General features: G+C 39.4%; 1 protein-coding gene across 1 annotated transcript in view; it reads right to left on the bottom strand.

The window, feature by feature from the left end:
- Positions 1-26,361, bottom strand: part of STK39 (serine/threonine kinase 39) — a 304,453-nt gene that overhangs the window by 90,498 nt on the left and 187,594 nt on the right. The window contains exons 13-14 of the mRNA XM_023730495.1: positions 18,938-19,000; positions 16,905-16,972 (exon numbers count right to left, since the gene is read on the bottom strand). Of these exons, the coding sequence (XP_023586263.1) occupies positions 16,905-16,972; positions 18,938-19,000 (131 nt within the window). The remainder of the gene's footprint in view (positions 1-16,904; positions 16,973-18,937; positions 19,001-26,361) is intronic.

The raw sequence follows: 26,361 nt of genomic DNA, 5'->3' as shown, positions 1-26,361 counted from the left end.
CCTGGACACCCTTTTAGCTCAGTGGTGAAGTCACTCCCGAGGTTCACCATTCAGTCGGGGACTGGCCAGTCCCATAAAACAAAACGGGACTTATGAGACACTGCAGTCCAGGGACAAGGACTAGAAGGCAGGAGGGGACAGGAAAGCTGGTGATAGGGAACCCAAGGTTGAGTAAGGACAGTGTTGATATGTTGTGGGGTTGTTAACCATTGTCATAGGGCAACATGCGTACTGTTTAATGAGAAACTATCTGTTCTGTAAACCTTCATCTAAGCTACAAAAAAAAAAAAAAAATTATCTATGTGAGATCAAATTGACAACAGCAACTCAAACGGTTTGATGGGAAGCCTAGGGGACAGTGAATTGAAGACAATGGTGATGGAATAATCTGGAAAAGGATAGTGAGAATAGCAGCACAACTGGAAGAACGAAATCGATGTCACTGAATTGTATATGTAGAAATTTTTGAAATGGTGTATCTTTGGCTATGTATATTTTCACCAAAAAAAACAAAAGGTCCTCTAAGGTCGTGAAGGGAGAGTGTTGACATGTCATGGGGTTGTTAATCAATGTCATAAAACAATATGTGTACTGACTGTTTAATGAGAAAACTATTTGTTCTGTAAACCTTCACCTAAAGTAAAACAAACAAAAAACAAATATATAAAAAAAAAAGATGGTTTTCATCACCATTTGCAAAAGGAAGAACTAGTGAGAGCCTTGATAACCAGTGGTCATTGGGTACTTTGTATACCATTAGGTCCTTGCCCATACTCTCTCTGAACAGTCTGTTGATATACAGTCAAAGAGAAAAGTATAAAGCAAGCACTATAAAAGACTCAGGGTCTATGAGAGTGAAACAGAGAAAGCAAACAAACATGATTAACTTTAAGATTTTGAGATGGGAGATGATTCTGGATTTTCCGGTTGGCCCAATCTGATCACATGGGTCCTTAAAAGCAGAGAACTTTCTTGACTGTGGTCCGAGAAAGACGTGCAACTAAGGAACCAGGATCAGAGAGATGGTAAGTTACTGGCTTTGCAGATAGAGTCAGGGGGCCATGAGATAAGGGACGTGGGTGGCTGCTAGAAGCTGGAAAAGGTAAGGAAACAGATTCTCCCCTAAAGTCTGAAGAAAGGAACGTAGCCTTGATTTTAGCTCAGTGAGACCCATGTTAGATATCTGAGCTATAGAACAGTAAGATAATAAATCTGTGCTGTTTTAAGCCACTAATTTGTATTAGGTTGTTATAACAGCAATAGAAAATGAAAACAAAGACCAACCAGTGAAATTCACTAGGCAGCAGAGATTTCCCACAATACTACCAGTTAACAAGTGTATGAATTTTACCAAGGGGAACAAAAGTTTTCTGGCACTCTAGGGATTGCAAAATAAAGCTGAAGCTATGTTCCAGGAAGTCCAATTTCAACAGGGAAAGAAAAGGTAGTGCAAAGAAAGCCCCCAAACTGAAATGTGCTTGTTACTCTTCCAAGACTTCACAATCTCTCCACTCATGATCTCCAGGGTATGATAACCAAGAACTAACTTTGCAAACAGTCCCCAGAATTATTCAGCTCTGATCAAGAGGACAATTCCTGAGAGACAACCTTCCCTGATAAAACTGGAGAGGAGAATTTTTAGAATGCTAAGAGCCGCAGGTTACCTCATCAGTAGCTAGGAAAGGTGGAATATAAAAAAGGACATGGAGCCAGGCCCTGAACAGCTACAGAAGGGGTAACTTAAAATACTAAGGTGTTTGTTAAACTTTCAGGCTATTACCAGCCAAGTTACCAGGGAATTAACATTAAATTGAATGCCACCAGAGCTTTTTGAGGTACCTGATTTTTTAAATATACAATCCTCACGTCTAGCTGTGCGATGACATTAAAAGGCTTGTGAATAAGAAGCAAGAGTTCAGGGAAGATGTGAGGGTCCCAGAAATACGACCAAATGGTCCATGCAGCATGCAAGACAGGCTGCTGGCCAGAGGGTTGTGGAGCAGTGACAAGAGGAGATCAAGAAGCCTACTCCTCCATCCCATTCTTAAGGTGGATACCAGAGTTTGATTCCTGGCATGGACACTGACTGGTCACGTGACATTGCACAATTTACCCCACTTTCTGAGGTCAGACGAGAGCTCCTCTGGCGGCTACTCCTCCACCCCATTCTTACGGTGGATACCCAGGTTTGATTCCTGGCATGGACACTGACTGGTCATGTACTCCACTTCTCTGAGGTCGGATGAGAGCTCCTCTGGAGGCTATTCCTCCATCCCATTCTTAAGGTGGATATCAGGGTTTGATTCCTGGCATGGACACTGACTGGTCATGTGACATTGCACAATTTACCCACTTCTCTGAGGTCCGATGAGAGCTCCCCTGAGACCATTCTTTGTCAGAGCTCTGTCACAGGGGAGCTCCACAGAGGCAGGCTTTCACCTTTAAGCTGCCTACGAATCGTGAGCTACACCATGCCCTTTGTTGGGAAAGGGGGAGATTACAGAAGGCTTTTTTTGCTTGGCAACCTACCACCAGACAACGGTATGGGAGAAGGAACATAACTGACTGTGATGGTTAAGACTGTGTGTCAGCTTGGCTAGGCTATGATTCTCAGTGTTTATTTATGCTCACTTCCATGATAGAATCTGCTGTGAGTAGCCAATCAGTTGAAAGGGAGTTTCCTTGGTGGTGTCGCCTGCATCTGAATATAAGCAGACGTTCTGGCTTTTTACTTGCTCTGGAACCTGTGGCTGCCTCCTGTTTGTCTGACCTCTGGTTCTTGGGACTTGAGCTATCAGCTTATCTGCTGATCTTGGGATTCATCGATCCTCACGGCCTGTGAGCAAAGCCCTGCTCTCCGACCTGCCTATCTTGAGTTCATCAGCCCCTGCAGCTACATGAATCAGGAGAAGCCTTGTGGTCTTACCTGCCAATCTTGGGATTCGTTGATATTCACAGCCTGTGAGCAAGAGCCCTGCTTTCCGACCTGCTGATCTTGGGTTCACCAGCCCCTGCAGCTACATGAATTGGGAGAAGCCTCTATCCTAATCCAGGGACTTGGGGCGTTCCAGCCTCTACAATCGCATGGGATGTTACTTTGATATAAAACTCTCTCTATATATACTTACACACTTTACTGATTTTGCTTCTCTAGAGAACCCAGCCTAAGACACTCACTGACACTCTAAAACTCAAACATTAAGACTTCTTGCTGAGACCAGCAGGTACAGCTAACAGATACTGGTGACAATCCTGGGGGGGAAGGAATACAAGCTGGGTATACATGAAAGGCACAGAATGTTTGTGCAAGGGCCCTCATGCGGCATGACTTCTTTCATATCTCTGCACTGAAATCACCCAGGCAGGTCTCACAGCACGGAGTTCACTTACGCTTTAAAGGTAGACTATTGAAAAGAACAAAATTCTAGGGATTATATCTAAAATATTGACTTGAATGGGGATTATTGTAGAGGAAATCTAGTAAAGAAGTATTTTTTGTACACAGTGGCACTACAACATCAAAAACAAAAAGCCACCAAAAAAAAAAAAAAAAAAAAACCCACAAAAATCTTGTGAGGTGTCTTGATATGAAAAGTTTGTGGCAGAACAAGCCCTAAGTTGAGAATCATTCAGTTAGGACTCACGCTACTCACATTCATTTAGGTTCGAAGCCCCAGTGGAGAAGCAGTTAAGCATTCAGCTGCTAACACGAAGGTTGGTGATTGGAACCCACCCAGTGGCTCCGCAGGAGAAAGACCTGGTGATCTGCTTCTGTAAAGATTACAACAGCCTTGAAAACACTATGGGACAGTTCTACTCTATCATGAGGAGTCGCTAGGAGCTGAAAATGGACTCGACAGCACCTAACAACAACAAGAACAACTGCATGCTGGGTATCATATGGCTGCACAAGAATAAAGGCAATTTCTCATCTCCTCAAAAGGTCATGTCTCACACATCACTTTCTCTAACCCCAAGGTGCTCACAGCAAGCAACCAAGGGTGGATTCCTGAAAGAACATGAATTAGAAAGAGAAATCCAAAAGAATGGCTTCAAAATGGAGCCCTATCTTTGTGTTCTATTGCTGGTGTGCTGATTACACTCAGAAATCATTCATTTTTGTGGCTTCTCTGCACAGCGTCTTAGTTGAAACCCTCACTTGGCCTAATACAGAGTGAGGCAGCAGTGTCTGCTGCTACTGGATGGTGCTGTCTCCCACAGACCCTAAGAGCCATAGCCAGCCCCTAAATAACCTCCACACACTTTGATACTGGGTTTACTCATATATTTCCAGGTTTCTCAAAGTCTAAGAGCATTTTCACTAAGGTCAAAATTCAATGCTGAAAGTGATTTTTCTGCTGACAGAGTTTTCAAACATCATCTCTGCACATATAATCTTTTATATGCTACAATACTGAAAACCTGAGAGCTCCCTAAATATCAAATATTTTTAAGTAAAGTTAGTTTTGGCACATTTAATAAAAAATAATAAGGAAGCCATTAAAAAGGATTGTGTAGATTTATATTAATTGATATGAAAAGATATCCAATACATATTACTAAATAAACAAAGCAGATTATGACACTACGCGTTACCTGAAATAAAGTTTTCTATAATAAATATTTTAAAATTTAAAGTATGCATTGACATGTGTGCATAGAAAAAAGGCTAGAATATATATCAAGATGCTAATAATGATTTAGTTCTGGGTCATGAGTTTATGGATTTTTTTTCTTTTAATTTACTTAGATTTTCTTTAATATAAGATGACCATATATCACATGAAAACAAAGAAGTAACAAACATTTTTAAAGCCCTTTATGTACATTCTTTATTGCTGAAAGTATTTGTACTCAATGTTTTCTTGCTCCACTGCCAGAAAAAAATGACATTCTCTCACAATGAAGTCTTTTATTCTTCTATTTTGCTTCCCTTATGTTACCAACTTTTTTCTGAATATAAATCTTCCTTCCTTTAGCATGTTTTCCAGCAGAAGAACTTTATATACGTAAAAGGCCAAAACCTATACCACCTATATCTAAACTACCTCCCTATACCATGCCATCCATAACACCGGATTTAGCATCAGAAGACCCCGACTCCAGCCTAGGCTTATTAGCTCTGTGACTGTAGGAAAGCTACTTAGCGTCTCTGATCTTTCTTTTCACCTGTCAGCAGTAAATGTAAGACTAAAGGAAGAATTAAATCAGGCAAGTGATGTGACAGTACTTTTAAAATTGTAAAACACTCTGCAAATGCTGGTTGCTATTAGCATCATCATCTTTAGCATCTACTCCAAGAAAAATATTGTCTTCGTATTTCTGTCACAATATTTAATGATGAGACACAGTTAAAAGAATTTTTATGTGAAATGCTAACGAAAAGACAGGTAAATGTAACAACTCTAAAAATATACTCATTTCTTGTTGCATTCAAAATGGAACTGAAATCGAGCATGGCCACAGGGTTAAGTGGCTGAGAGTACTAACCTGGGTGTTAAGAGATACCCGGGTTCAAGACCTGCTTCTGCTTCTTATGAGCTGTATAGTGTTGGACAAGCATCATAACCACTTTAAACCTTAGTCCCCTCATCTATGAAATGTCAATAACAGCAGTACTGATGTTAAAGTTGTTTTATGTAGATTAAACAAGACAAAGCAATGAAAGTTCTTATCATAGTGCCTGGCACATAGTAGGCATGTAATCTTTTTAAAGAACACCATTGTCAATAAAGCCAAAATGTGCAACAATTACTCCAATTTTCAGAGAAAAGAAAACAACCCAAAGAGAACATTCAAAAATTAAATAAAATGCTAAATAAATTTTCATATTAAACAAAACCAAACTGATTGACATCGAGTCGATTCCAACTCCTAATGACCCTATAGGACAGATGAGAACTGCCCCATAGGGTTTCCAAGGCTGTAAATCTTTATAGACTGCAGACTGCCACATATTTCTCCAGTGGAGCAGCTGGTGGGTTTGAAATGACAACCTTTCAGTTAACAGCCAATTGCTTAATCACTGTGCCACCAGGGCTCTTACTTTTCATATTAAGGACATATATTTCTAATAATTTGGAGCCTAAATAACAATACATACTGCTCTACTGAAAAACAAATGTGGGCTTGTCAGAAATAATTTGGGACTGATAAGCCCCCTACCAAAGACCAGAGCCTGACACAGCCCTTGTATTCATCCTAACCATTACTCTCCTCAGAATTTGGATGTGGAAAAAAATAAACACTGGTTACTATGGGAACAAGTTAACAAAAGATAACACCCAGACAAAAGGACTCTCAGCTTCCTTTCACTGCCCATAACTCTTCTTTTTATCTCTCCTCTTAGTGCATTTATCACTTTCTACCTTGTATTAGAGTCATTTGTGTGGGGGTCTCATCTCTCCGCCTACACGGTAAGCTCTTTGAGTGCAAAAATCCTGTCTTACTCATCTTTGGATTTTTAACAAAGCCTTGCACAAAGAAAGCAGTAAATAAGTAGTTTGTTGAGGGGGTGGGGGAAAGGAAAAAGAAAATACACTAAAAAGCACCACTATAACTGAACCCTATGCCTACACTATTTAACCTTTTGGAGGAAAAATTAATCAAGCTTCCCAGCCACTTGACTAGTGGAATTATGCAATTAACACTAATTTACAAGCTAGAGAATCATTTAAGTATTTTCATTCCTCAAGAATAATGATATGATGGAATTAGAATTCAGGTATGCTAATGCTAAAACAGTGAGTAATATTACTTCTAACAGCTTTAGCTTTCTTTATAAAACGAGAATTTACTAAATTTATTATTCTTTGAGGGGCTCTGGTGGCACAACGGTTAAGAGCTCTGCTGAGAATCGAAAGGTTGGAGAAAAGACCTGGTGATCTAATCGTAGGAAACCCTATGGGGCAGTTATACTCTGTCACATAGGGTCGCTATGAGCCGGAATCAACTCGATGGCATATAACACTATTCTTTACTAAAGGTCTCTAGGTAGCACAAATGATTTGTGCTCAACTACTAACCTAAAGGATTGCAGTTCAAACCCACCCAGTGGTTCTGCAGAAGAAAAGGCCTGACAATCTGGTAGCATTAAGATTACAGTCAAGGATACCCTATGGAGCAGTTAGTTCCACTTTGTAACACTTATGGTCACCATGAGTTAGCAACTAACAACAACAACAACATCATTCCCTACCAATGGCTAAGTTCATCTTTTAAAAGAGAACCTAAAATAGTAAGTCAAATTAGGTAATTATTTTCTTGCTAAAGTATTTTTGTTACACTAAATATCCTATCCTAGAGATTATTTCTCCCTACAAGCAGGAAAGCCACTGTGTTGATATGGGATATGGCCTAATGATAATGATAACAATAATAATAAGGAAGACCAAAGAAGAATTGGCGCCTTTGAATTGTGGTGCTGGCGAAGAATACTGAATATACCATGGACTACCAAAAGAACGAACAAAACTGTCTTGAGAGAAGTACAACCAGAATGCTCCTTAGAAGCAAAAATGGCAAGCCTACGTCTCACATACATTAGACATGTCATCAGGAGGGATCAGTTCCTGGAGAAGGTAATCATGTTGGGTAAAGTAGAGGGTAAGTGAAAAAGAGGAAGACCTTGAACGAGATGGACTGACACGGTGGCTGCAACAATGGGCTCAAGTATAACAACGATTGTGAGGATGGCGTACGACCGGGCAGTGTTTCGTTCCGTTGTACATGGGGTTGCTATGAGTTGGAACCAACTCCATGGCACCTAACAACAACAACTTAATAACAAGGTAAATTCATTATGAGCTAGGAGATGGAGTGTACCATACCAGAGCATCTCTGTATGACACCTGTCATGGTTGCCTTCACCAGAACTGTAAATGCAATCCACAGGGCTGAGCTGACAGCATCCAACACAAAGGAGTTAACACTTTAACCGATAAATTTATCATTTTCCAAGTCACTGAGCCAGGTTCTAAGAAACACATGTTTTATGTCAAATACATGACTATTTTATTTTATGAAAAATGTACCAATGGCAAAATCTTTGTGCAATGTTTGACTCAAACCAGAAATTGTATTACCATCTACTGACAGTATATAAATTACGAGGTGGCCCACTTGGTATTTTTCTCCTGAGATGTGTAAGAGGATTTCCTTATCTTGTACCTGACTTTATGATACTCAATTTTTTGATAACACAGATGACATTACCATACACACAACGAACAAGTGAACATTTGCAGAAAAGTACATAAAATAGAAAAGCATTAACTATGTCCAGCACGTAACATTGAGACTGAAGGTCTAAACCTTTCTTTTCTCCAACCTTACCGTACGTATACCAGGTCCATTTTAAAAGCAAATTAAAGCAAAGATATATTTTTTCAATGAAGCCATTAGCCTTTTGCTTCCTTAGTCTTTTGCCTATGATCAGCAGAAATTAGTAATGGAAAAATACACTACTTCTAGCTACAGTATATTGTCTTTTCTTGTAGAATGTGACATTTTGAAAAGTAAAATTTTCCCCAAATTCCTACTTACAGAATGAAGGAGAGGTTTACCTGGCATCTTGTGGGGGGAGTGAGGAGGGAACCATGTTCCTAGCAGGTAGGTTTACAAAATGCTAGTCAAGAAAAAAATCAGAGTGACCTTTCCAAGAGGTAGGGTGGGCAGCCACCCACACAGCATTAGTTAAGGAGTGATGAAAGGCTGGCTTGAACTGAAGTCTCCTACCCACTGACCTGTGGAGCACAATACACATAAACGTCATGCCCAAATAGCCTCAGAAAATAGACAAGAAAGGCAAGTATACCGTTTCCCAACGCTCGAAAGCCACACATCGTCTAGATCAGTGATTCACAAAGACAGACTGATGATGGATATATACATATATCTCTCTCGGGCACATATACACATATATCACATAAGCTTACACATATACATACACACATACACACACATATCAGTATCTTGACATGGAGATGGAAATGGAGGAAAAGGGCAAAAAAGAGGGCATGGATTTTTTTAAAAAAGAGGGCAAGAAGCAACCTCCAGCTCCCCATCACACAGGCTGGTATAGGAGATAGCTTGTTTGGGCCCAGAGATGGTATGATCCAGGATAAATTTCAAATGGGGAATAGGAATTTTATGTCAGGGAGCAACACGGGATGGCTGGTTTTTGATACCCGAAGAACCTGTTGCTTTGAGTTCTATGAGAAGGAAATCAGACATACAAGACGATGTCATTGGGGAGAGAAGGGAGCAGAAAACTGCCACCTGCACAAGAGAGATCATCTCAATGGGGAGTCTATAACCACATTCATTTATAGCATAAACAGTGTTCCTAAACCTGAGGGTGTGAGTGTGTTCAGAGAAACCTCAGAATGTTTTTAAATGTTGCATTTCCATTTCAATTATAATCTCTCTCTCTCACACACACACATACTTATTCTAGGACATCAGGATAGTGTCCTTTTCAGGGATCATGCTGTCTGGTCCACCTTTGAATTCACAGTCACCAACCTCAAGTGATCCCTAGTGCAGTCTGTTAATCTTACCACATTTCCCAAGTAAATTTACTCTCCCACTCTGTTAGATAATTATTCCTTTCTCTTCTCAAACTTTAACACTTTCTTTTCCTTCCTCACTCTCAACTGATGACGCTCCATGTTTTACTGAGAAAACAGAAACTATAGAAGAAGAGAACTTTCACACTCTTGCCCCCAAAGTGACCAATCTACTTGCACCTCAACCTGCCTCTTCTGTCTGTCCTCCCTTTACAATGGCTGCACTGTCCAGTAGATGACCTGTTCATTCTCCTGTCGAAGGCTGACATCCACATGAATGCCTGGATGTCATCCCTACTCACTCAGTTAAGAACATCAGTCTTGCAATTGTCCCCTCTTCTCATTCAATTTTTCCTTCTCCACTGGATCATTCCCATTAATCTATCCCATTGCTGTCAAGTTGATTCCGACTTACAGCGACCCTGTAGGACAGAGTAGAAGTGCTCCATACAGTTTCCAAGGCTATAAATCTTTACAGAATCAAGCTTCCACATCTTTCTACCATGGAGCAGCTAGTGGGTTCGAACTGCTGACCTTTTGGTTGGCAGCCAAACTCTTTACCACTGTGCCATCAGGGCTCCGCATTAGTTTATAAACATGCTTTAAAAAAAACCTACTTTCAGCCCATATACTCATTGAGCTATTGCCCCATTTTCCTGCTCCCCTACATAGAAAATTTCCAGAAAGAGCTGTCTATACTAACAAGTCATTTACACTTTTACTCCCATGTTCTCTTCTGCCACTCTGTCTTGAACCCAGTTCAATCAGGCTTTTGTCCCCATCATGCTGCTAAAACATTTCTTGCCAAGATCAAGCTCCATGTTGCCAAATACAATGGTGGATTCTTAGTTCTCAGTGTACTTGGTCTATTAAGAACATCTGATGTGACTTTTTAGTCCTTTCTTGAAACACTTTCTCCATTTGGTTTACAGGACCATCACTCTCTAGGTTCTCCTTCTTCCTCACCAGCCTCTCCTTCTCAGTCTCTGCTGATTGCCCCTCATCCTTCCACCTTCTGTGAAGGTGGACCAGACCACTTACCTTCTCTACCATCACTCACTCCCTAGGTGATCTCATCTCATAGCTTTAAATATCCTATCAGCCAACAGTTCTCAAATTCATATCTCCAGCCCAGACGTCACCTTTGAATTCTAGACTCATGTATCCAAATGAATGCCTATTGCACATCTCCATGTAGATGTCTAACAGACACCTCAAACTTGACATGCTCAAAATTGAATTCTTGATTCCACCCCAATATGTGATTCAAACTCCCCTCCCCATCTCAGTAAGGTGGCAATTCTATTTATCCATAATTTTTATGCCAAAACCTTGAATAATTCTGAGTTCTCTCTCTCCTACCCAGAATCCAATAGCTGCCTGCCACCTCTACTACTGCCCACTCTGGTCCAAGCCACATCATTGCTCACTGTGTCACTGTAGTCGCCTTCCACTTTCTCTATATGCTCTATTCTCCATAAAGAAATCAGTGATACTTTTCAAATTTAACTCAGATATATCCCTCTTCTACTCAAAGTCCCAGTGGTTTTCCACCCAGTAACAGTGAAATCTAAAGTGTTCACCACAAGACCCTACATGATTTGAGTTCTGCTAACTCTGACTTCATCTCCTACCACTCTAGCCGCACTGGCTCCCTGGCTGTTTTTATAACATGCTTCCTTCTCAGAACATCTGCAATTGCTGTTCTATCTGGGACTCTCTTCCTCCAAACAGCCTCATGGCTTGATTCCTCACTTCCTTCAGGGGTTTGCTCAAATATCACCTTATTTAGACAGGCTTCTGTGGTAGGCAGAATTCTAAGATGGCCCCCAAGATTCCTGAGCACGGGTGTCCATGTCCTGCATAATCCTCTCCCCTTGAGTGGGGCAGGACCTGTAGAATCATGGACATCACTCCAGTGATTAGGTTATGCTACATGACAAAGGTGAAGGGATTTTACACATGTCCTTAGGGTCTAAAATCAGTTGACTGTGAGTTAATCAAAAGAGAAATTATTCTAGGTGGGCCTGGCTTAATTAGGTGAAAGCCCTTTTAAAGGAGGGACTAAGCCCTGGGGAAGGTGGGGAAAACACTTTCCTGATGCCCTTGAAGAAGCAAACTGCCATACTGAGAACTGCCTGTCAAGAGGAGTGGCCTCCAGTAGCTAACGGACTCTGTCTTACAACTGCAAGGAACTGAATTCTGTCAACAACCCAAATGAGCGTGAAAAAGGACCCAGAGCTCCAGATGAGAATGCAGCTCAGCTAATACTTTAATTTCAGCCTCATGAGACACTGAGCACAGAATCCAGCTACACTTGCGGAAACTATGAGATAATAAATGGGTGTTGCTTTAAAGTCATTAAGTTTGTGGTAGCTTCTACACAGCAACAGAAAATAAATATGCCTTCCCTAACATAGACTAACATCCTCCTATATTCTCTATCCTCCTGACATAGCTTTTGCTTCAGAGAACTTTACATATACCATATATATGTGTGTTGTCATGTAACTATATACCATACATATATGCGTGTGTGTGCGTGCGTGCGTGCGTGTGTGTGTATCGGAGCCCTGGTAGCTCAGTGGTAAAGGGCTACAGCTGCTAACTAAAAGGTCGGCAGTTCAAATCCACCAGCCGCTCCTTGGAAACCCTATGGGGCAGTTCTACTCTGTCTTACGGGGTCGCTATGAGTTGGAATTGACTCGACGGTACTGGTTTCTTTTTTTTTTTTTTTTTTGGTGTATCATTTGAATATTTTAATTGTTCATCTCCCCGTCTCTAGAATGTAAGCTCCTTGAGGGCAAGTAATTTGTCTTTTCTTTTTTCCACTGCTGCATCACAGCACATAGAAGAGTGTCATGCACATAGTAGGTGCTTAATGTTTATAGAATGAATACTGTTTGCATTTACATTAGCACAAAGTGATCAAAAAAATGTAATAGCATTTAACTTTTAACTTTAAAAGGCTATTTCACAAACTTAAGTACAAGAACCCCCCTGGGGGGTCCAACGATACATTCTGATAGATTCATGAGTTTCCAAATTTGAAAAAAACTAGTTTAAACAAATGCCTTGTAAACATTTAGGGGGGATAAAAAAGGATACCAACAATTAGGCATCAACATGTGTTTACTGAAAGTAAATCATACTAAAATTCATTGCCATTTTTTGAAAGGGATTCTAAGCGGTTAGATTCAGAAAAATATCATTGATGTAGTATGTCTTAATGTCAGAAACACATTTATAGTATTTTATGAAAATAACGTGCGCCTTCTGTATTTGTTTGCCACCACGCTCCTGCCCCCCGCCCCGAGGTGTTTTCATAAGCATGCTATGCTAATTCTTTAACAGCAACATGTTAAAAAAAAAAACTGGCATAGCAGCGCTTAGGAAAATCCCTCACAAGGGAAGGGCGCAGTTGGCAAACAAATGTAATAGGTGCACATTATTTGCATTAAAATACAGTATTAGATCCCTTTATGATATGCTTCCAAATAGTTAAATATCCACTGAAAGACGAAAGAGTCAACTGGATTTGTTTCTTTTTGAGCAAGTATAACAAAGAATACTAGTTAGTTATTGAAAGCCATTCAGAAAGTGGTTTCTAACAGATGCCAGAAGACTCTGTCCTCCCCAAAACTGTTGTACAAGTTAATCGATGTTTCAGATAAAGATGTAAAAAACAAGTTTATCAGATTGGCAAGGGACGTATATCTAAACATTCTAACTAATATGACACATTGACAAACGTGATTGAAATGAATGGCAGGCAAGCCATGAGTCAAAACTAACAGGTTAATTATTATAGTGATAAATGTTAACTCATACAAAGAATTTTAAAACCTGAGCTGCAGTTCAGAATTAGACTCGGCAGCACTTCAAATGGAACAAACAAAATCAGAGGTTTTCTTTGACTGTTGGGTCATGCCAAACTCGTCACCAAGGCACATAAATATTTCAAAAGGCAATAAAACCTTGTGCTAAATTAGGAGAAAAATAGAGGGTGAACTGCAAAAACCACATGATATCACTCCTGTACTCTCCAATTAGTTTAGACCACATCTGGAGTCCCGTATTTTAATAAGGGTGTGCTACATTTAAAAGAGACAATGTTAAGCAGGAAAATAATTCCAAGCAAAGAGTTCTGAGGTCAAATAGGTTTTAGAGTAAATAAAGTTAAACAAATTCCTTTCCTGCAGAACTTCTTAGAACCTTTACTATGTTAATGTTCATTGTGATTTCCGAAGAGTGTGTGTGTCTACAGGCAGGGATATAGAATGCACTGTTTCTTAATGCATTTAAACATGAAACATTTTCTTCATGACATGTCTACTATTTCAGGACAAATCTACTATCTTGTAGGGCTAGAGATCTAAGCCACAAACTTTGGGAAACAACAGCCTAGACCTGTGAGGAAGAAGATAACAAAAGTAGATGCAGACTAAATGTTAATAAAAGTGAATATCCAGGACTGGAAGGGCTGATATGGAAACATACATATTATAAGTACAAAGACTAAAGGTACTTGAAATCTTTTACCTAGGAAAAGAGAAGAACAAGACTTGAAAACATACAGAAAAATGAGGGCGTACATTTGTTCTATGTTGTTCTAGTGTCTAGACTGAAACAAAGAGCTAAGGCTCAGAAATACGCTTTTTAACATGCTCCCCAGGAGATCTTTATCTAGAGAGTCTAATATTTGCTCTAAGGGGCACAATTAGAGCCTACAGAAGCCCAGAACAGGAAGGTCGGTTGAATCTTCAGAAGGAGAAAGAACCAACAGTTAAAGTTCCCAGTATCATAAAAAATAAAACCAGGGACTTGGGCAGACACGGCTGTGGCAGCATGCATGTCCGTTGTCCCATTCTTGCCTATTCTGTGATATTCTTTGGATTCGGGCAGACATTCTAGCTCTGGCAGCATGCTTGTCCGCTTCCCATTTTTGTCCTGTTGAATATATGCCAAATAAAACTTTCTTTTTACTTTAAAAAAAAAAACAAAAACAAAAACAAAACCCATTGTCATCAAGTCGATTTCAACTCATAGCGACCATGTAAGGCAGAGAAGAACTGCCCCATAGGATTTCCCAGGAGCAGCTGGTGGACTCAAACTGCCGACCCTTGTCAGCAGCCGCAGCTCTTAACCACTGTGCCACCAGAAGTCCTCCAGTATTCCTCTATATCATAAGGGGTGGCAGTGGGAGAAAAGTAAACCGAAGTAAGTATTCAACAGGGACATTAAGAAAAGATTTTGCATATGTAAAGTAGGATACTGGATTAAACCCTTTGCATTGAGTTGATTCTGATTCACAGTGAGCCTATAGGACAGAGCAGAAGTGCCCCATAGGATTTTCAAGGCTGAAAACCTTTATGGAAGCAGATAGCCACATCTTTCTTTCATGGAGCGTCCAAACCACCAACCTTTCAGTGAGCAGCCAAGTGTTTCAACCACTATGCCACCAGGGCTCCTTGGATATTGAATTACTGGATCCCAAAGGTCACTTCCAAGACTACATCCTCAGTGGGCCAGGCTGTAACCTCCACAGTCTTGCTCATCCCTGCATGTCATGACAAACACAGGGTCTGGCACAGAGTGGACCTCATAAATATTGGTTGAATGAACATTTGAATAAGTGAAAATAAATAAATAAATAAGTACTGGTTCCAAAGTCAAACAAAAAGAGAATGAGCTGTTTCAGTTTTTGGAGATTGCTAAATTCACTAATTATGAATAATAATCAAGATTACTTACAAAAAAAAAAAAAAATAGTTGCCGCTGAGTCTATTTTGACTCATGACAACCCCGTGTGTGTTAGAATAGAGCTTTGCTCCGTAAGGTTTTCAGCGGCTGATTTTTCAGAAGTAGACTGCCAGGACTTTCTTCTGAGGTGTCTCTGGGTGGACTCAAACCTCTAACCTTTCATTTAGCAGCAAGCACATTAACCATATGCACCACCCAAGGACTCCTAAGGAGAATAGTCTTGTAATAATTTTACTTCTTTACTGTGAAATCAACTCTGAATTAAATTACACCACAGGTTATTGTGAGATTTGCCTGATAAGCATGTGAAAATGTACTATAGACTGTAAATGACAATTAGAAGAGGTGACTATGGGGAAGAGAATCCACCCTGACAGACTTGATAACTCAGAGAGCTGGAAACTAACCTTGATGATGAATCCTGGTTTTTATGGCCACTGCTCTGAAAATGTTCATTAGCCATGAACTTTGTTTTTAATTATCAGAAAGAGAACATACGTGTTGTTGTTGCTGCTGCTAGCTGTCGTCAAGTTGGCCCGACTCATGTCAACTCATACACAACACAACGAAACACTGACCAGTCCAGCACCATCCCCATGATCAGCTGCAGACTGGACCACTGTGACCCACAGGGTTGTCACTGGCTGATTTTCAGATCTCCAGGCCTTTCTTTCCAGTCCATCTTAGCTGGAAGTTCTGCTGAAACCTGTTTAGCATCGTAGCAATACAGAAGCCTCCAGTGACAGAGGGGTGGTGGCTGCACATGAGGTTCATTGGCCAGGAACTGAACCTGGGCCTCAGCCCGGGCGTGGAAGGTGAGCATGCTACCACTGAATCACCACTGCCTCTGAACATATGTATAACTTATTTTAAGGAATTTTCAAAATTGTGATTGCATTCTGATTGACCTAGTAAATTTAGCTGCTTACAATCACATTTAAGTCATTTTCTATTGTCTTGAGATACCAAATTCTTAGTAAAGAATATATGAAAAGATAGGCCTTTAAATTAAAAAGTTCTTGAAACAGAAAGTGCTTTCACTCAGTAGATACAAAAATTCCACGTCAAACACCGTATTTGTATCCATTTCCTAGAAAACTGAGGGTTCTTTCAAAACATGTCTGTCATTTCTCCACAGTGGCTGATCAAACCTGCCACTGAAAAATGTTCTGAACAGGCAACTTGTATTACAAGCATGGTTTATTTCTGTCAGAGACTGACTGCTGAAGTGTGAAGGAAACTCATTAAAAATCTCTTACTGTGATCTTACATTTTAAAAAAGAAAAAAAAAGAGAGAGAGAAAGAAAGAAAAGGCGAGGGAAAAATACTTAATGAAGGGTACATAGAGCCTGCAGACACACTCATATGGTGCTTTTCTTCTTATTCTTCTTCAGCACACAATTACGTCAAAGAGAGCAATTAGTCCTGGGAATCCAGCATACACTGGTTGTTTGAGGGAATCAAATAAGTTAACAATTTTATTTCATGTTAACATTATGAAAAGTTAATGAAGGCAATCAGAATATTGTACTATAGGAAAAACGATGCAAAGTAAACAGCAATATTGTTTACCTTAATCTTAAAACGAGGTTCACAACACAAGAAGCTTCTCTATAGTCTTCGCTAGCATTGGGTTGGCCCTTTAAAAACAAAACAACAAATGCTGTTATAATTTTGTCAGAAAACAAATGAATAAAATCACAATATCCCTGGATTCATACAGCCCTTTCTTTCTGGTGATCTCAAAACTAGATGTTAGCACATTCAGTCTTATTTTGGCCTCACAACAGCTCTGTGTGAGGATGGAATCATACCTGATTTGCATCACAATTATGGGTATGAAGGTTTCATATAGAAATCTCAGTCGTAGGATGAGCACTATAAACAACTGGTATACGCTGCAGTAAGTCCAAAGAAGAAGGGCCAGCCATCTAAAGTGGCACCTTGCAACCTGAGCCATGGACTACTGCCCTCTGGGCCTTGGTGAGACACAGAAGTTGAGCACCTTGAACCTTATGATGCAGAGAAACATGGAACCCAGTAGATCAGACCAGCGTTTATCTTTCCTAGACTAGAGCTTAGTCCCTTGAATACAGACATCAACCAGGAGTGTCTCTACTACATGGCCTTGCCCTATCCCTACCAATTCCCAGAGACAAGTCAACCTTCTTGTTGGAGTAGGGAAGAAAGGAATTTCAGGTCAAGATTTAGCTCTGCCAATGACCAGCTATGCAACCACAGGCAAGTATTTCAATGAACCAATTTGCTGATTTGCAAAATGGAGATAATACCTGCCTCAACAGATTGTTGGGGAAACAAAACAATATATATTATGCTGTTGTTGTTGTTAGGTGCCATTGAGTCAGTTCTGACTCATAGCAACTCCACGCACAATAGAACGAAACACTGCCCGGTCCTGCGCCATTCTTACAATTGTTGCTATGCTTGAGCCCACTGTTGAAGCTACTGTGTCAATCCATCTCATTGAGGTCTTCTTCTTTTTCTCTGACCCTCTACTTATATATTACTATATATTATAGTGCATCATAAACTATAAATGTTATACAGTACCAGCTACCCTAATCCCTTTTGCTGTTTCCTTTACTCTCCTTGTCTCTGACTTATTATTATCCCCAATTTGCCTTTTATCATTCAACCAGTCCCTATAGTTTATCTCAAGGCATTTTACCGGGTTGCCTGTAAAGGCATAAAACCTCTAACCAGGTGTGTGACCTTGGGCAAGCAACTTAACCCCTGTAGGTCTCTGCTTTGTCAGCTATAAACAAGGGCCAGGAACTAGGTATCTGACCTCCAACATGCCTCCTGCTACCATGAAATTCCATCACTCTAACCATCTTCACAGTATGTTATCTGTTTCATAAAATGCATATCAGGTGGAATAGAAATGAGTTGAAATGGAATATGCAGGTTTGGGGAAAAAAATGTCCAAAGAAGGGTGGTGCTTTATAGTTTAACCAAGTTGAGAGCAAAGGGTTTACCTATTAATTATTCAGCAAAATCAGAACTGGGAGCCTGTACTCTGGCTCTATGTTCATATTCCTTCTCCCGGACTGCTCAGAATCCTTCACTGCCACCTAACACAACTCATGGCACATGTCTTCTGTCACATAACTTTTAATATAAAGGCATTTCACAGTCACTGGGCTATAATTTTTACAAGTCAAGCTGTAGAGATAAACTGTTTATAAAATTCAATGATAAAATAATTATGAAAATAGCTTATAGTATCCAACCAGGGGTGAAAAAGAAAAGTATAAATGAACCATATGTTTCGTGGCTACAGTGTAATAGAATGGTGAGTCATCTTCTTTCCTTCTCTTATTTTACACAGTGCCATCAATTTCAGAAGGAGTCTAGCAATCAATTCTTGATTTTGAACCTATCATGTAAAGGTTGGATATTCTGAAAAAATTACAGTCAATAGTAACAGCCCTCGTTTACTCCATACCTATTAAAAAAGAGAGCTTACAAGCCTCTGATTTGGATGCACTACCTTGACACTGTCTATCTTTCTAAAATGCTGGTTTTTCTAAATATCTGTCTACAGAGCATCTCAAATATGAATGACTGGCAGAGAAACATACCTGAGAGTCCTGCACAGAAAGGGACTGTATTTGCTCGGGTATACTGCTGGCATTCATTGCGATCTGTTAAGAGAACCACCATTACAGCACTTCAGGAAACCAAAATGGAACAGTAAGATCAGTGCAGTTAACATTAAGTCACAGTTATCAGGGACAATTAATTTCCAAAAGGTCTTAAAGCAGTATTACACAAAGTGTCATCCTCTGACTACCTGCCTTGGAATCACTGAGGACACGTGTTAAAATGAAGACTTCTAGGCCTCAGCCTGACTGTGACTCAGAATTTCGTGGAGTTGGGGAGGAATATGTATCTTTAACAAGTTCACCAAATGATCCTTCAGATGCTTTTAGAGAACCACTGAACAACACTGAACGCACTATTTGATATTTTAAACTTGATAACAGAGATACCTTAGCACAACTTTTTTTTCTTGTTACATAATTTGATTTAAATTAAGAGCCTCCAAATGAAAAGAATTTAGGATTAGTATAAAACCTGTCCCTTTAATCATTACTTTGAACAAATATTCACTGAATTTAAAAAATACGTAAGAATAGCTGGATTTTTTAAAAACATTTTCACTCATGGAATCCAGACTTTCTGGAGCCATGGAGGCTGGATGAACCCCTGAAACTATTGCCCTGAGATAATCTTTAAAACTTAAACCAAAAATATCCCCTGAAGTCTTCTGAAACCAAACAGTAATTTAGCTTAACTAGTAAAGAATGCCTTGAGCATTGTGCTCTTTTTGAGATCTATCTATATAGAATCAAATTGACAACAGCAACTCGAAAGATTAGACAGGAAACTTAGAGGGCAGTGAGTTTATGTTAATGGAGGAGGAACAACTTGGAAAAGGAGGGTGAGAATGGTTGTACAACTTGAAGAATGTAATCAATGTCACAAAATTGTACATTTAGAAATTGTTGAATTGGTATATGCTCTGCTGTGTATATCCTAAACAACAAAAATAAAATAAATTATATAAAAAAAAATTTCCCCATCAGAAATACCAGAGTGATAGGTTGTATTTGTCTCTCAAAGATGAGAACCAGGCCCTAATGTGACACCTAAAATATTTTCACCTCAAGCACTACTTTTGTGAACTATGTCCTACAGTAAAAATGGAAAGATACAGTCCTCAAAGAGAAACAGCAATGAAAATGAATGAAAAGGAGCTCCTATTCCTAAACTTACCATCAATTTTAAAATAATCAGAAATCATTAGATATTCTTCTGGTAATAGTTTTCTGAAGTTTAAGAGCATGAAATGCTTGCTGTCTGATTTCTCAAAAATAATTACACTACTACCAAAGTAACAGGGGGAAGTGTACTGATGTCTGTAACTTAGTTTGAAATTCATCAAAAAAAAAATTAAGATGAAGTGATGGATGAACAGGTGGATAGGTATGTGATAAAGCAAGTATAGTAATGGCAGAATCTAGGTGATAGGTATATATTGGCGCTGACTGTAAAAGTCTTTCAACATTGTAATGTTTGAAAATTTTCATAATCATATGCTGGGAAAAATGACTATGTTTGAAGAACAAATAACCTGTATTCATTATCCAGCCTGAGGGCCTGGGCCTACACCCAATGATCTCTTGTAAAGAATCTTTCAAGCTGACTCCACAATCTTAATTTAGGTCTGAGATACAACCAAAGGCCACATCAGCATTTACAAAACATCCTACCTTTGGTCAAAGAACCACTGTAATCTGAAACACCTTGGAGGAATTTACTAGGAGGTGACAACGTCTGTTCTCCACTGGGGAGGTCTTTAGATCCTGCCTTGCTCCTTTACTCATGGGCCATCATCAGGATGGAGGGCTAGTTAAGTGGCCTGATGGCTGGAACCCTGGGCACACCCTGCAACCTTACTGTGTAGGTAAAGCCTGCATATACTCAAGGGACCAGCCTTTAGCTCTCACAGGTGTATAAGCAAGATGAGTGATTCCTCAGAAAATGTGCAAAGTTGCACAGGAGTGATTTAGAAGGAAGTTCCCTGTACAAAACATCTTCCTTGAAAACCAGCTGCAGGGCCCACAATTGCACCATTATGGATCCATTCTATCAGATTAGGGCATGACCTTTTGGGTATACTCTTAAATGTAGAAACTTAAAAGAAAGCTAACACATTAAGCAGTTGTCATTCATTAGCAATATAATATAGATATGTTTATCAAATTTCTTTTTTCCTTCTGAACAGGTTGCTATAAGAAGGGCACCTGAGAAACTGGATGTTTTGATAAGAGGAGGAAAAAAAAGTAATAAATTAATTTTAGACATCACCCTGGAAATAGGCCTTGAAGAGGCAGTGGAGCTGGGTAAAAGAGAGGAAAAAGTGTCAGAATGGAGAAAAGAAAGAGGCAACATCTACTCTCTAATTTTCCATAGAGCTCCGCCTAATCTTTTAATTGTCTATTTTTAAAAATACAGTAGCTACATGCAATGTGGTATCCTGGATTGGATCTTGGGAACAGAAAGAGGACATTATTGGAAAAACTAGTGAAATCGGGTATATTCTGGGGTTTAGTTGAGAGTAATGCACTGGTGTTGGTTTCTTACTTGTGACAGATCTACCAGCATCATGTAAGAAGTTAACAATGGGGAAAACTGGGTAAGGGGTGTGTGATGGTTAAGATTGTGTGTCAATTTGGCTGGGCCATGATTCTCCATGTTTTAATGTAATCACTCCCATGACTGAATATACTGTGAGTAGCCAATCAGATGAAAGGGAGTCTCCTTGGGGGTGTGGCCTGCATCTGTATATAAGCAGACGTTCTGGCTTTTTGCTCTCTCTGGATCCTGCGGCTGCTTCCTGTCGTCTCATCTCCCGTTCTTGGGACTCGAGCTGTCAGCTTATCTGCCGAACCTGGGATTTGTCCATCTGCACAGCCTGTGAGTGGGAGCCCTGCTCTCCGACCTTCCGATCTTGGGCTTTCCCGCTTCTGCAGCTGTGTGACTTGGGAGAGGCCTCTACCCTGATCCACGGACTTGGGACGTTCTAGCCTCTACAATCACGTGAGCTGTTTCCTTGATATAATCTCTCTCTATATATATATTTATACACTTTACTGGTTTTGCTTCTCTAGAGAACCCAGCCTAAGACAATCGGGGAACCTCACACCACCAAGAAAGCAGTGCTGGGAGCAGAGCGTGTCCTTTGGACCTGAGGTTCCTGTGCTGAGATGCTCCCAGACCAAGTAAAGACTGAGGCATCACAAGGACCTTTCTCCAGAGCCAACAGAGAGAGGGAGCCTTTTCCTGGAGCTGATGCCCTGAATTTGGACTTGTAGCCTACCGGACTGTGAAGACAATAAATTTCTCTCTGTTAAAACCATCCACTTGTAGTATTTCTGTTAGAGCAGCACTAGATGACTGAGACAGGGTGTATGGGAATTCTATACTATCTTTGCAATTTTTCCGTATATCTAAAATTGTTCCAAAGTAAAAAGTTTATTTCGAAAAATACAGTAAATTTGTGATCACAAATCTAACTTTCATCACAACTAGTCAGAAGGCCAGTCATCTGCCATAACAACACCTTTTCGAAGATAGCATCATAAAAATATCAAGCTAAAGCTGATCATGATGACTAAGGCTAAGCATAATCAATTTAGCCAGAGAAATCAAATTTTTCTCCCCATCTACACACGGATATAAAACAAACATGCATGAGAATTGACAGGCATTTGGAAAACAAGCTTTCATCTGAAATAATTTTTAAAAAGCTAAAAACAAAACAAAACCTAAAACCATTGTCATCAAGTTGATTCCGACTCATAGTAACCCTTATAGGACAGAGTAGAACTGCACTATAGCGTTTCCAGGGAGCGGCTGGTGGATTTGAACTGCCGATCTTTTGGTTAGCAGTCGAGCTCTTAACCACTGTGCCACCAGAGCTCCAAAAAAGCTAAAGGTGGTTTGAAATTCATCAGGTAATAGCAATGAATAACATAAGCAATAAATTTAGCTTTCACATTGCTAATCTCTATTAAAATTAATTTTAATCTTTATTAAAATTAACTTAGCCTAAATCCATACCAAGTATCTTCTCTCCCGAGAACAAAATCTCTGAGCTAGGAAACAGAAAAATTTTCTTAAACTCTCCTGGAGTCTCTATAACAAAACTCTTCAATATATCTGTTGTGCACCACAGGGCTTCAGCCAAGAAACCTTCCACTGACTTCATGACACTTGCTTAAATAAGGACATCTTTTCCAAGGGATTTCTGAAACATTTTTCTGGTTTGTTTGTTTTGTTTACTCTGGAGACTTCTGATAGGTAGCTATTTAGAACAAACCTTCAGGAATTATGAGCAATCAGTCTTCCTGAATTCCAGTCTGGACTTCTGAATTCACAGCTATCTTGTGTGGTTTTCCTAGGCAGTGGTTCTCAATCCTCGGCACATATCAGAATCAGGAGAGACACTTTCTAAAAGTTAGAGTTGGGACATCACCCCAAACTACCAAATTAGAATTCTCTCAGGGTTGGGTCTACATATCTGCATGTTTAATGCTGTCAGTTTTTCTGATGTGTAGCCAGGGTTGCGAACCACTGGTTTTCATGACACCTAACTGAGGTGCTGCTATGAAAAGAATGTTGCTTTAACAGAAGTCCTAGCAAATGTGCTCTTCAGTTAAATGAAACCAAAAACCTCGTGAATTTAAATCAAAGCCAATTTCACTTTTTTATGGAAAATTAAGATATAATGCAAAATTGATAAAAAGTCATAAAACACTTGTGAAAAGAAGATCAATAATGGGATAATAGTTGTAAGCTTTACATATGATAGTTATATAACGCAGGAAGCACTACCTAAAGAAACCTATTCCTTGGAAATACCACCCTTCTCAACAAAGATGGAGAGCTGCCAGAGCAGACTCTCTTCTTTGCTTTTATCTAACTCCTCAGTCTCCAACATGTTTCCATGTATAAATCAAGCGCAGATTAAGTATTTGTTCAATTAATGAACTTTATTTTTACTATTATTATTATTCTTCTTTAGTGTCCACTGATGCTATGCATTAAGTTGTGTCTCCCCAAAATATGTGTTGAAATCCTAACCTCCATACTGTGGATATAATCCTGTTTGGAAAGAGGGTTTTCTTTGTTATGTTAATTGGATCATTCCAGAGTAGAATGGGGTTCTAAACCTAATCACTTTTGAGTTTTAAAAAGAGAAGATCAAACACAGAGATACGCACGTCGGGGGAAGACTGATGCCATGTGAGGACTGTCTACAAGCCAAGGAAACAAGGAACATCTGGGGCTACCAACAAGGAAGGAATCAACATGGCCAAGACCCTGATTTGGACTTTCAGCCTCCAGAGCTGTGAGAAAATAAATGTCTGTTCTTTAAAGCCCACCCACTTGTGATATTTCTGTTACAGAAGCATTAAGAAACTAAGACAACTGGCTTCCACTATCCAAGAGAAGAAGATAATAAATAGATAACTCATGCTTATTTCATTTACTTGTTACAAATTATTAATTACTAGTGGGTGACTAAAACTTTGCAAGGCTATTTCTAAAAAATCAGGTTAAAAACATAGGACCAATTTTTCAAAGTATTTGGATATAAATTTCAAGATAAAGTGGTATAATTCTATAATCTTACAGCATCCACTGGAAATTCTCTTGGGTTTAGGAAGATCTACAAATATGGTCCAGGAGCAGGCACATCTACCCAAAATGAGAAACATCCCAAACTGGCTTTTTGAATCTCCTCCAACTAAGGCTGTAATACCTGGACATTCTGCTTTATACTTCCAGAAAGCAAAACTATCCTTTGAAAATTAAGCATTCCTAAAATATTCTTCCTTTATTTTAGCATCTTGCTCTGTCTAAACACGTTACTAACTACTAAGTCTATTTTTTTCTGAACTTCACCTCAATTACACAACATCTTTTGATCTTCACCCTCCACTTCTGACCTACCCATGAGCAGTATGTGGCTATTCATGCACTTGTTTAATGTTTGATTTCCAGACATGGGTATTCATGTTGTCAACAAACGTACAGAATGTCTGTTGGATGAAAAGGGAAAGTAAACATGAATAAAATTCTATCCCAGTCTTTGAGCAGCTTATAGTCAAGTAAATAACTAAACTGCAATTTAAATGGCACACATTATTGAAAAACATAACAAAATATAAACTTGCTGGAATTAAAATGTGCCATTTTGCAGATAAGCATTTTCTTCCTCAAAGATATTTAAAGGTATAAGGCACACTGTCAGATACTGAAGACACTGTTGCAGGCTTTTGCTACTGATACCACGTATAAAAATTCAAAATCAGCACGTCCTTCTACAAAGCAATTGCATAAGTTCTTATACTTTACTTGCATACGTGCCCTCAAAATGCCTACACAAAAATGTTAATGGATACTGTTTTGTAATAGCAACCTAAATGGTCAATAAGAGGGAAATGGTTAAATAAACCATTTCCAAGTATCCTATGCAATACTACACAGCAGTTAAAAATAAAGAGGCAGATCTATAGCAACTAATGTGGAAAGATTTCTAAGACATAAGGCAAAATACAAATTTTTTTTTATAGTTCTTATAATACCAGTTATGTTTTTAAAATGATACAATAGATTTCTTTATGTATATATTTGTGTGTAAATGAGCAGGAAAAATTCTGGAAGAAAATACTGCAAATGACCACCTTTGGGGAAAGAAGTAAGGAGCTCTGGTGGCACGGTGGCTAAGTGCTCAGCTGCTAATAAAAGGTCAGCAGTTCAAACCCACCAGCTGCTCCACAGGAGAAAGATGTGGCAGCCTGCTTCCATAAAAATTCAGCCTTGGGAACCCTGTGGAGTTCTACTCTGTCCTACAGGGTCGCTATGAGTCGGATTCAACGTCATGGCAATGGGTTTTTGGTTTTTTGGGAGAAAGAAGTTAACAGTCATAAGGGTAGCAGGGTAAAAGCGGTCTTTCATTTTTTTATTCTATTTAATTCTCCTGTACTTTTTCAGTCTTTATTCTATTCTCTTTCTCAATGAGACCTACCTTGACCAACACATTTAAAATTGCAACCCCTTACCATATCTCTGCTCCTAACCCATTCTATTTTTTTTCCATTGCTCTTATCCAAATGAAACAAACCACATAGATTATTTATTTATTAAGGCTATTGTATATGGTTTATCTCCTCCCACTAGAATGTGAGCTCCACAAGAACAGAGGGTTCTCTTTGTTTTGCTCACTGATGTATCAGAATCAACTGGATGGCACACCATAACAACAACATAAACAGAGAGAACCACAGCATTTAAACCAAAGGCCAAACCAAATCCATTGCAGTCGAGTTGATTCCGACTCATAGTGACCCTATAGGACAGAGTAGAACTGCCCCATAGGGTTTCCAAGGAGTGGCTGGTGGATTCAAACTGCCAACCTTTTGGTTAGTAG

The sequence above is a fragment of the Trichechus manatus genome, unplaced genomic scaffold, assembly GCF_000243295.1.
Source record: "Trichechus manatus latirostris isolate Lorelei unplaced genomic scaffold, TriManLat1.0 scaffold00037, whole genome shotgun sequence".
Classification (NCBI taxonomy): domain Eukaryota; kingdom Metazoa; phylum Chordata; class Mammalia; order Sirenia; family Trichechidae; genus Trichechus; species Trichechus manatus.
Note: the sequence above shows the minus strand (reverse complement) of the source record. Positions and strands in the feature narration are given on the sequence as shown.